General features: G+C 44.9%; 5 protein-coding genes across 5 annotated transcripts; 3 read left to right on the top strand and 2 right to left on the bottom strand.

The window, feature by feature from the left end:
• Window positions 1-3,552: 3,552 nt before the first annotated feature.
• FOXG_15942 (uncharacterized protein) lies at window positions 3,553-3,925 on the bottom strand (the record flags this gene model as incomplete). Its single annotated transcript, XM_018396040.1, has 2 exons — window positions 3,553-3,781; window positions 3,840-3,925. 2 exons carry the CDS (start codon window positions 3,923-3,925, stop codon window positions 3,553-3,555), a joined length of 315 nt encoding a protein of 104 aa, XP_018256585.1.
• Window positions 3,926-4,356: 431 nt separating this feature from the next.
• FOXG_15941 (uncharacterized protein) lies at window positions 4,357-5,418 on the bottom strand (the record flags this gene model as incomplete). The annotated part of the gene is made up of 1 exon (XM_018396039.1): window positions 4,357-5,418. One exon carries the CDS (start codon window positions 5,416-5,418, stop codon window positions 4,357-4,359), a length of 1,062 nt encoding a protein of 353 aa, XP_018256584.1.
• An 830-nt stretch (window positions 5,419-6,248) lies between these two features.
• Window positions 6,249-7,996, top strand: FOXG_22272 (uncharacterized protein). Its single transcript, XM_018402673.1, has 5 exons — window positions 6,249-7,219; window positions 7,269-7,311; window positions 7,367-7,446; window positions 7,585-7,804; window positions 7,864-7,996. Exons 1-3 carry the CDS (start codon window positions 7,173-7,175, stop codon window positions 7,418-7,420), a joined length of 144 nt encoding a protein of 47 aa, XP_018256583.1. The 5' UTR covers window positions 6,249-7,172; the 3' UTR covers window positions 7,421-7,446; window positions 7,585-7,804; window positions 7,864-7,996.
• A 2,395-nt stretch (window positions 7,997-10,391) lies between these two features.
• FOXG_15940 (uncharacterized protein) lies at window positions 10,392-10,916 on the top strand (the record flags this gene model as incomplete). Its single annotated transcript, XM_018396038.1, has 1 exon — window positions 10,392-10,916. The coding sequence occupies one exon, from the start codon at window positions 10,392-10,394 to the stop codon at window positions 10,914-10,916; it is 525 nt and encodes a 174-aa protein (XP_018256582.1).
• Window positions 10,917-11,111: 195 nt separating this feature from the next.
• Window positions 11,112-11,561, top strand: FOXG_15939 (uncharacterized protein; the record flags this gene model as incomplete). The annotated part of the gene is made up of 1 exon (XM_018396037.1): window positions 11,112-11,561. A coding segment is annotated over one exon (450 nt), but the record flags the coding sequence as incomplete, so codon positions are not given.
• Between the last annotated feature and the right edge of the window lie 6 nt (window positions 11,562-11,567).

Here is an 11,567-nt window from a genome sequence, read left to right as displayed (position 1 = left end):
TTTCTAATTAGATTAATTTACAGCAGTATATAAATCTCTACCTAAAGTTTACTTACTCTCCTCTAGAACTATTTATAAATAGTTGCTATATAAGCTTCTGCTTTAGCTACCCCTATAGCCATGCTTATAAATAATCCTATAACTGCTTATACTCCTACTCTTTATACTTAATAAATAGCATATGCTAATATCATTTTATATATATATATATATCTAGATATTAAAGGCATAGTCTACCACGAGAGCTACTATAGCTATAAAGAGCTATCTTATTATTAAGAGAGCTATCCCCTTTAGGCATTTTAGTTCCATTATAGCTTCTAGGCCCCTAGTCGCTGCCCTAGCTATATACTATATATAATACAGATATAAGTCTATAATAACCCTAAGGACCTTAACTTAGTCTTTAGGAGAGACTTTCTTGCCCTTAATAATAATAGTTCCTAGTTTACTCTGCCTATATATCTAGTAAAGTATATAATTGCTATCTTTTCCGCTTTAAATATTACACTGCTGCGCTTCTCCTAGTCCAGAGCCTTATTAATTATTACTTATATTCCTCTCTAATTACTCTAGGCTATAGGCCCAGATGCCTATACTATATAATTATTAATAAATATAATAGCTCTGCTATTCCTATTAATTTAAGTCTATACTAGATTTATATTAAAGAATAAGAATAGCATTAATAATAAGGGTGATCCTTATAGGAGTCCTACTTATAGAAAAGACCTGCTCTTAGAACTTTATTTATTAATTATAATAATTGCAGTTCGCTTAAAGCAAAATATATCTACCTAGTATAAAATCCCTTTAGGGATCCCTCTTGCTTTTATTTACTATAATAATCTCTCCTTAAATATACTATTATATATGCCCTATATATTAAAGCTAATAAGACTTATAATATAATATAAGCGCTATATTAAGAAAATATATTCCTATAGAAGTATAAGGGCCTGCTCTGCTAACTACTGCTTATATATACTAAAGTAGTTAGTCAGAAGAAGCCTATAAGTCTTAACTGCATAGGAGATCCTCTCGGTAATAACTAACTCTAATACCTTACCTAGTATAGTAAGAAGTAAGATTAGTCTCTAGGCTTTTATAATTATATAATTATTTTTACCTAGCTTCTTAAGTAAGATAATTTAAGTATATTTCTACTATCTTAGTATAATGCCTTCTTTTAGTAATATTTAAAAGATATTAAGGATATTATATTTAACTAATAGCTAGATCTACTTCTAGATAATTATTAATAATCTGTCTTCTCCTGGCGCCTTCTATAACTTTATTGCCTATATTTAATACTTTATTTCCTCTAAAGTTAGGTCTGGTATTATTATAAGGGCTCTCTAATATTATAGTTCTTTATCCTTAATATTATTTAGTAATAGCAGGAAGAACTTAGCTAGAAGCTCTTTAGCTTATTCTTAATAATTTATTATTTTTATTTTATCTACTTTATTAAATTAAAGTACTTTCCTAAAAGCTGTATTATTCCTATACTTTATATACTTAGCTGCTTTATAGATATAATTATTATCTACTAAAAACTTCTTCTAGTAGCTATTCTTATATTATTAGATAGTATTATAATACTACTTTGCTATAACCTTTACTGTGTTTTCTAGATCTTTAGCATTCTATCTTACCGGCCTTAAGGCTTAGGCTTGATTTCTCTAGTATATATATATATGCCGCAGCTATATAAGGTCGTAGGTCTACCGCTGCTTTATATATAGCAATAGTTTAACTCTGGGTGTTAGTGCTTGGACTGCTTCTAGCATAGCCGACACTAACCTGTCTGTTTTCTGCTGCACTGTATTTTTTACTGGCCTAACTCTCAGCATGTCTATAATCCTGCTATTAATCTCCTTCTAAGGTGCATTCTTGAACCGAAGTCTTTCTTCCTGTTTCGGCGCCGGGACTGAAATGTCAAATACAGTCTCTATTATGCAATGATCTGAGCCGTGCTCCGTACCATGTATCGTGCATTTGATGTTTGCGTCTGCAAGCTCCTCGGAAGCCAGAACCAAGTCAATGGTTGTCTCGTAGTCTCCACATCTTGTCTGGTTCCAATTAATTGATATGCTGGAAAATTATATACCGCGCTGTAATGAATTAATGCATGCTGGTTTTATACATTTTACGCACTGTAATGTCTACGACTCTGCCCCCTCTACTTTTTCTACGACCTAGCCGGGCTGGGTCGTTGCTGACTTGTAGGTAGGCTCTCAAGAAGTTGCAAGCAAGGAATGCTAGTTCTGATTGAGACCATGAATACCAGCCGAAATAAGGATAATCCACAGGTCTGGCTGATTTATGGGTTGGGCGAGGCCCTGAAAGTCTATAAAGAGACGATTACCACCCACTGGTAAGAGGACGTTAATCATGGATTTAGATCGATCGCTCAGACATAACTCCACGACACCATGGGATCAAATCCAGGCTGGGGCATGCTCAAACCGGAGCAAACTGAACCCTTTATCGCATCCAGTCCCTAGTGGAAACTGGTGGGAGAAAGGTAACTATAAAAGGGCAATATATCTATATTACAAGATCTAATTATAAATGTGGCTGTTATAAGAAAATTAAGCCTTTCAAATACGAAACCAATAATGCAGATACAGAGAAGCATCAGCTTTCTTCTTTATTTATTATCCGGTATACTATAAGTAAGTCCTTAGTTGAAGCTGGGGTTAACAAGAAGACCTGACAAAAGCAGACACTAAGACCTAGGAGAGAACAGTTATTATAGATCTGATATCCCTAAATCTCCAATTTATAATAGAAAAGGCGCTCTATGGCGTTAAAACCGCAGACTTCAGGGAGCCTGTTACTTTGGTAAGTAAATCTATCTTGTAATAGTTACAATTAACAACTACTGCAAGGTTAATTTCAAGATGTTATTCTACAAGCGCATGCAACTGAGGATGTTCTGCGATATCTACTCTGACTATATAATAACCTTATTACTAGATAAGGAGCATTTTAGGTGCTTTATTAGGATCTTTGAGGACTTATGCGAAGATCTAGATAATAGGCTAGAAGCACTTGTCCGGTGTGATGAGATCACTTGGGAGTTTCTTCTAGAGTTATTTCTCCCTAAAACGAAGGTTCTAAGGAATGATGGAATATATGATATCTAAGACGAGGGAACTTGTCTTGAATGTGAGGAGACTATTGATAAAGAAGGTCTGAGATTACTTTGCCTGAGAATAAGTCTTGATTAAGGGGGGGATTGTTCGATTTTCATTCCAGAATTCGAAAGCAAAGTCGCCATTAGATCCCTCGAGGTCTACCCTAAGGACTTTATGGAGGACTAGAGCGGTTGACTCACCAATTCATTCCTTCCTGTCCCGGGCTAGGACTACATTTAAGCAACCTCCCCCTTCAACGAAACACACGCAATTAAATTATATTTTTGTTGCCCAAGATCTTGCGACCCCATGATAAAACACCGCAGTCAGGGCGGATACTACAAATCCTGCCTGATCCCCGCGACGATCTGAATGACAAAGCCACCTAGCCACTGGTTGTAAAAACTCAGCATTTGCAGGCTCTTAGTTGCTTGCTTCCCATATATATCGCTGGGGCATTCGGCACGGCGGCGATGCAAAGTGTTAGGCGGTGTTGTCTCCTCAATGGATCTGTCTCTTGCCCGGTCTCGCCGCAGCCGGAACATTTGTCATCGCCGCCGGGCAGGCCATCCGCAAAGCCCTCGGCGTTATCAAACCCAGTGCTACCGAAACCGTCACCGTTGGCGGATCGGTTGCTGTAAAGGCCAGTTAGACTTTCTCGAGTTTTTGTATCTTTCTGGAGAGACTACTTACGCGACGTTATCACTGATGTTCCAACTATCGTCATCGGCAGTGTTTCCATGGGTTGAACCCTCCTGCTCGGTGTTCCAGTCGGACATGATGAAGGCGGTAGTAGTTATCGAGACTGTAAACGCGACTGACACTGCAATGCTGCTGAAATGAATGCCACCTGATGTGGGACGAGGGGGGATGCTGGCAATCTGCATGTGAGCTAGGGGGATACAAGACAAAAAAGCAGCCATGTCTAACTTGATCTGTACCCTTGATGGGCGTGGTACAGCCGCTTGCCGTTGCAATAGATATTGCCAGAGATTGGTGTGCATGGCATTGAGAACAAGCGAGCAACGTCTCGCGTCGAGTTTCCTATTGCAGTTGATGGCTGCGAGCCCTCGGTCCAAGAGCCTCGACATCTGGCACCACTTGACACGGCGTCGTGCACTGAGTGTGTTCACATTTAATCATTCTTATAATGACCACGGAAAGTGTAGGCAGACTGGACGTTTTACGAAAAGGGCGAAGGTTTCACGCTTCAGTCATCGAAAAGACGTACCCTCATGTATTCAAGAACATCATGCTTGACCATCTCGGCTAACTCGCCTCTTTCAACAGAATCAGCCTTGGCCTTCAACTCGCGAATGTCCTCCCGCATATCGGCCAACTCGACATCAACATCTACCAGCGCCATGGTGTTATCATTGGTCTGAGCCTCCACATGTTCATTGTCGTCTTTCTGCTTCTCGAGAACAGCAACCCGCTCTCGTAGCTCCTCTATCTCCTTTCTCAGACATCGGTTTTCGTTTTCCAGAGCCTCATTCCGTGTGTCCCGCTCTTTGATCTTGGCGAGCACAGCCCAAATCTGAGCGATGTCGTTGTCACGCTCGTTCTGAGAATCCTGCCGAGGTCGTTTTTTATTGTAGATGGGAGCACTCGGCGGCGGAGGTGTGATCTCGCGATACGGTGGAGGACTTTGTCCAGTCTGGGCTGATAGACGAATGATCTTGGCTCCGTTGCCGCCGTAGAGGCTGGCGAGGGCATACTGGCTACTGCGAACTGACTTGAAAAGACCCTGGCTGAGTGCGTCGCTGAGACATTGCAAGCCCTTGTTGGACAGCACCGTATCTTGGACATAGATGGAGAGGGACGTGGCATTGGAGAGTTGGCGAATGGCATCAAGGACGACCCCTGAATAGGCACGCGCTGGGATGAGAGGGTCTTGGGCATTGGTGGGAACTAGCACATCAAGGCTCTTGTTTAGCCGAAAGTCGAGGCGCGTGACATAAGATGTGAACTTGGGTCGTGTCGATTCGGGACCCGTCGTGGTAGAGACGAACGAAAACGTGTCGACTGTAGAAGGGCATATCCGTAGAAGAAGTGTTGAGATGCTGTTTTCTCCGCCCTTGTCATCCTTCAGCCTGATATCCTTGATCTTGATGGGTACGCTCAGCTCGAAGAGGGAGCATGTCGCGTCAAAGCGTGTCGTGAGGGTGATGTCGCTGAACTTGGGATCGGGCTCAATCAAGGAGCAGGCCGTATCATTCCACTGCCATCCGATGACAGCAGGCGTGGTATTGTTGATGTTGATGTCCGCCATATCTAGACGATGTCGCGATTAGCTAGACGGGAGTTCAGCAGACTTACCTGCGACGCGTTACGACACGACACAACGCAGACCAAAGACAATAGCTTCGTCGACAGGCGACCCGTTGGCCTCCAGAACAGAGCTGGCAGACCAAGTGTCAGTCCTCCAGAACATAGCTGGCAGAATTGAGCCAGGCCCCTTCTACAGTCCCCGGTTGTTCCGGCAAAGGAGGCAGACAGACGCGCTGCGCTGCGCTCGTTCGACGGGTGCAATTCGGAATTTTATAACGGTCTGTAGCGGCAATTCACCTAGTCTTTGGATGCGTGGTGTGGTGTTGTGCTGAGCCACGTTGGTAGATGCAAGGGAGAGGACTGGAAAGTGAAGCGAAATGCGTGGATCTTAGAAAGCCATCATGTCGCTGTGATTGGCTGAGCACGGCACCCCTCTTTGGGAGTAAATGAGGTTTGGCAGCCTTGTGACCTCAGGCATCAGTATCGGGCCCTTGCTCGTTGGCTAAGCCAAATGCGGCCGCGAAGAAGTATTGCCAAGTCCATACTCTCGCAAACGCACCGTCTTAAACTACCAAGGGAACACACTTCCGAGTTTTGAAAGCCCTAAAACTTACCAGATAGCTTCTTTAATGCTTAAAGTATATGTACATTACTTTTTTAGTTTTCCTAGGCTGGTTGTTGTAAGCCGCGACTGTGGGGGATTATATCGATTAGCAGAGATTATTGTTGTTGAACATGTGCCGGTTGTCACGTGCAAGCAGGGGTCATCTAAGATTGCGCACGTAAACATTAAAGCCTCCAAGGCAGAATTCAACATAACACAACATGAATACACGAATCTGCATAATTGAACCGAATACACATAATGCCTGACAATTAAGAGTCTCAATTGCATCTCAGCGACCCGCGCACCTAAACACATACGACCTTCAAACACGCTGAAAGGGCCATCACCTACGCGTCTCCAGAGGATTGGGATTCCTGGTCTAATGAGTTCAAGAAACTGGCATACGCCTACGACCTGTGGCAGTATATCGATCCGAGCGACCGTATCCGATGGCCTCATCGACTAGAACTTCTAGAAATCCGGGACTACCCCAGACAAGCAAATCCGGACGATCCCGAGAGTGGCACAATGACGCCTGGCTCGGATTACGTACCGCCGCGACGAATTAGAGAACTTACGCCTGAACGGCCGGTCATCCCGAGCCCCAACCTTGCCATATGATTGTGAATTTCAGTTCTATGGCTGTAAGGAAGGGCAAAAGAGATCGAGGCCAAAGATTGGACCATGAATGTGATTGCAGTAGTCATTTTAGCGCTTGCAGCTACTTATGGGGACCTTTCAACTTTATTATGGGAAACTAAGCAGTAACATTGCCAAATGTACTAACTATGTTCCAAGAAAAGTGCAGGAGTAATCGTCGGACTAGTGTGATACACTGAGATGTGATTGGCTCGGTCGTGCCGTGATTTAGGTGAACCGAGACCCAGCCAAGCGTTATCGATTACCCACCCAGTCTCACGTCCTTGTCGGTTGCTGTGTCAACAAAAGCTTCCAGCTGCCTTCTCCAGTTTCGTGTCAAGGACTGCCTTGAGGATGCACCGTCACTATCCCGAATCAACTTTTTTTTCCCCCTTGATTTTATCAAATACGACCTAAGGCCCGAAGTCGAAAAAACCCTAGAGTTGACTGATGATAAGTCATCCTTTGACATCAATTGCAACGAGGCGGAAACCGCCAGATTCACCACCATGGACAAGCGAAGTGATGGATCTGGAGATAATCCAGATGACGAAACGTGAGCCGTTAGCCTTTACTGAGTTTCTAAAACCACTCACGAAATCTAGTTCCGTCGTGAAAATGATAAGAGGTCACAAAGTCGACAAAGCTGTAAGCACGTTGACAACGTATGGCGTAATGTATCGGTAATACTAACGCCGCTTAGGGCGATCTCAAGTTTCTGGTTAAATGGCTAGGATATAAAAAGAGGAAGTATTAGACATGGGAGCCCGAGAATAACTTAAGGTACGTTATTAGGCTTCACCGATTATACTGTCCTGCAGTTCTCTGAACGATGTGTTAAAGAATATCAGGTAATCAAATTCTCGACGAGTATTATGCTACAATTAGAGGAGAGGATTAAAATTTTAAACGGCCTGGCAGGATTCCTAAAACGAAAAGAACAAGGCGGTCGACAAGGAGAAGGATTTTGTCTATATCCGGGGAGCATTAGACTCCTCCTCCAGGCTCGTGGGAAGAATATATCGAGATTGATGATTGTCAAGGAGACAACGATGGAAATCTGATTGTATATTTGGCTTAGAAGAACGGCCGGAGAACTAAGCATGGGACGCAGGTTATCTATGAGAAATGTCCTCAGAAAGTATGTCACTTTTCCACCGCGATTATGAGCTTATCGGTTAGTATGCTAACATAAAACAGATGCTGAGGTATTACGAGAACCACATCAAAATCATGGGAAAAGGGGAAGATGGAGTTTAAAATGCTACGAGTCCCTTTTAGAGAGTTTTGCGACCTTTCTTTTTCACTACAGTGCTCTGAAACGCTGGGGAAATCATGATATTGTTAACACGCATCTCAGCGTTACGGTAAGGATTTGTTTGTTCTTGTTCCGCACAGGGCTGGCATAAACCCGTACTCTACCCAAATCACAATTCAAATATTGTTCTGCCTCCCTCATTGATACGCTTCAATATCATATCTCGCATAGGCCACTCCTCCGCTCACCATATATGTATGTATGTATGTATATTTTTCGTCCGGGGGCCGTGAGGCCCGTAAAGTCCCCTACTGGGGCACAGGACGTGCTGAGCTAGAGCCTCTAATGCTAAAATCTACGTAAAGCTTTCGCAAATTACAGAACAGACCACTATCCAGCATATCATCGGCTCAAAAGCGCGTCCTGTCGAACCTGTTACCCGTCAGCGGGATAACCAGGTGCAGCTATCATAGCGGTAGCCGCTATATCGGTCAGTCTTTAGTGAGACTGGGGAGAGGGCGGCGGCATGACCGCACGAGGCGGCCAAGCCCATGAGAATAAAGAAGAGAAACAAAGAAACAGAAGGGAAAGGAAGATAAAAGGAGAGGAGGAGACACAAATGCATCTCCGATCTGCCTCATCTAGTAACGAGTGCATATCCTTTCGAAGAAGGCGCTTGACTTGGTTAACTTGATATACTTGTCGAAGTTCCTTCCTATTGCGAGGTTGGCCGCCGCAGTCGGCGAAGGGAAGAGCCTTATTCGACACCGCCGCGGTACTTTCCTGCAGTAGAAGACATGGTCAGGTGCTTTGCGTCGTCCGCACGAGCAAGAAGCTCCCCGTCGCTGGTGATGGAGCCAAGGTGTTGAGTGTAGCCTGGGACAAATCCTGGATTTAGGGTCAGCGTGACTTTTGGTCTAGATGGTGCAGGGCAGCCCGAGGGAGCGAGAGTTCCGGTAGGCAGCGTATAGTCGCCTTGAGATTCAATCTCCTATATTGCTCGGGAACGGAGGTTGCCTACCATGTTTCGAAAGCTTCTTTTGGTTTCTGCCTCGCGACCTTTCGCAGGTATGCTAGCGTCGGCTGAGCGCCTTCCGGTTCTGGTAGTAAGGACGCTGCCTTTGCTAGTTTATCCGCTTGTTCATTGTCGGGAATGTCCTACCGTGACACCTGCTGACGGAAGCCCCTCCTCTTTTGAAAACCCCCTCCAAGAGCTTCTGGTTTGAAGGAAAGCTTATTCGAAAACATCTCTCCCTAGCGCCCAAAAAACCACCGATTACCATGGCCGAGGCGGTTAGACTCACGGCAAGTGTCGTCGCCATCATTGATTTATCCGCTAAAGTCGCGACGCTCTGCTTCCAATACTCGACCGCAGTCGGAAACGCCAGGGCAGACATCGCACACCTCCAGAGCCGTTTGAATGACCTAGATACATGCCTCCGAGGAGTCCATCGTGTTTTATACAGTCCAAATAATCAAGCGCTTACGATATCACGAGAATTGATCGACTCTCTTGATGGCTGTAAGTCAGAGTTAGTCCAAATGCAGAACAGGCTGGATCCAGGTAAAGCCCGTAAGACGATGCATCGACTCGGACTCCGTGCTCTTAAGTAGCCATTCGATAGCAAAGAGGTTAGCAGAATCATTGCCAACTTAGAACACTACAAGCAGACCATTATGTTAAGTCTGCAAATCGACCAAACATGCATCAGCATACCGCCCAGAACATCGACAGAACCAACTGACGCCATCGCAGTACAATCTTATTTAACATCCAACAAAAGTTCGACGGTGTCTCGCTCCAATCCTGCAGAGATAGACCAATCGCCCGCATACCCTGCTTCAACGTCCCATTCGACCAAGACCCCGACTTCGTCGATCAACCAGATATTACTACATAGCTTCAGAGTCAATACACAGGCTCCGCCAGTCGCATAGCGCTTATAGGCATGGGTGGATTTGGGTATGGCCTATGGCAAACATAATCCAGTTTCATAGATTGCCTTTGCTAACAGATTAAAGCAAATCACAGGCTGCTATCCAGTTTGCCTATCACATCCACGGCGAGTCACCCCAGACCAGCGTCTACTAGGTGCACGCAAGTTCGAAGCCGAGATTTGAGGAGGCATACCAGGCCATTGCAGAGAGGCTACAGTTGCTAAGGCGAAATGATCCTGATATCGACGTACTCAGGCTCATTCGTGACTGGCTGCAGACAGAGGAAGCTGGCTCTTGGCTGATGATCTTAGATAATGCCGATAACGTCAACCTCTTTTATCCCATCTATAACAGCAGAGATAAGGCAGTAACCGGATTTGCAAACGAAAACACTATTACAAGGACCGATTAGCAGCCACTGGCGGCATATCTACCGAAGCGCCGCAATAGAACTATTCTCATTACATCGCGTAGCATACACGCTGCTGAAAGGTTAACAGGAAGCCATAAAGCTATCTACAGTGTCCCAACCATGGATGACGCCCAAGGCCTTCAGCTTTTCCAGAACAAGCTTAATGGTGACTTCGACAGGGATGCTGCTACTGATGTTCTTTGGGCTCTAAATTATATTCCGCTGGCCATCACTCAAGCAGCAGCCTACATCAACCGCCGCGCTCCCTGCGTATCAGTAAAGACATATCTGGATACCTTTCAGGAGAGCAACAAGAAAAAGGGCAACCTCCTCAACAGAGATGCAGGAGATCTTCGACGAGATGAAACAGTCTCTAATTCAGTCGTGGTAACATGGCAGGTCACATTTGAGCAGATACGCCGTGAGAGACCATCTGCAGCGAAACTGCTTTCTTTTATAAGCTTCTTCAATCCACAGGGCATCCCTGAATTTATGCTTCATGACTATGTCACCGACCTGACGGACCACGCTAACAGAGATACCGTGAGTGCCGATTTTGAAGATGATCTTGATATACTTCGCGGCTACTCGCTTGTGTCTGTAACAGCAACAGGGGATACATATGAGATGCATGCTCTGGTATAATTCTGCACACGAGTTTGGATATCTACGATGGGTAACGAAGGACGATGGAGGCAGCTGTTTCTGCACTCTATGTCCACACACTTTCCAGATGGCACGTTCGAGACCTGGCCTACCTGTCAGGTCTTACTTCCTCACATTGAGCCGACGTTTAGGGAGGAACCACCAGCTGAAGGGTTGCTAGACTGGGCCCATTTGCTGACAAATTGCGCAGAGTATATGTCGACTAGCGGCAAGTATAGGATTGCAGAAAGTTTAAGCAAGAAGGCAGTGAAAACAAGGACTAAAATGCTAGGAGAGGAACATTCCGATACGCTGACGAGTATGGCTAATCTGGCATGGACATATTGGCACCAGGGGCGATATAAGGAGGCAGAAGAGCTCTTAATAGGAGTAATAAGGATGAGGAAGAGAATGCTGGGAGAAGAGCATCCCGATACGCTGACGAGCATGGCTAGCCTAGCATCAATATACTGGCGCCAGGGGCGACAGAAGGAGGCAGAAGAGCTAGAGGTAGAAGTACTAGAGACGAGAAAGAGGACGCTGGGAGAGGAGCATCCTGATACACTAACGAGTATGCATAATCTAGCCATTACCTGGAAAGTCAGTGGTCGGACTGGAGACGCTCTAGCCCTCATGCGGAACTGTGTAGGT

This window comes from Fusarium oxysporum, chromosome 2, assembly GCF_000149955.1.
Source record: "Fusarium oxysporum f. sp. lycopersici 4287 chromosome 2, whole genome shotgun sequence".
Classification (NCBI taxonomy): Eukaryota; Fungi; Ascomycota; class Sordariomycetes; order Hypocreales; family Nectriaceae; genus Fusarium; species Fusarium oxysporum.
The sequence above is the reverse complement of the archived record's forward strand: the minus strand, read 5'-3'. Positions and strand labels throughout refer to the sequence as shown.

Excerpts from the sequence above, each read along its gene's own strand:
- FOXG_22272 (XM_018402673.1), top strand. The coding sequence starts at position 7,173 with ATGGACAAGCGAAGTGATGGATCTGGAGATAATCCAGATGACGAAAC. Across the intron at positions 7,220-7,268 it reads GATAATCCAGATGACGAAAC|TTCCGTCGTGAAAATGATAA; the intron begins GTGAGCCGTTAG and ends CACGAAATCTAG. Across the intron at positions 7,312-7,366 it reads GTCACAAAGTCGACAAAGCT|GGCGATCTCAAGTTTCTGGT; the intron begins GTAAGCACGTTG and ends AACGCCGCTTAG.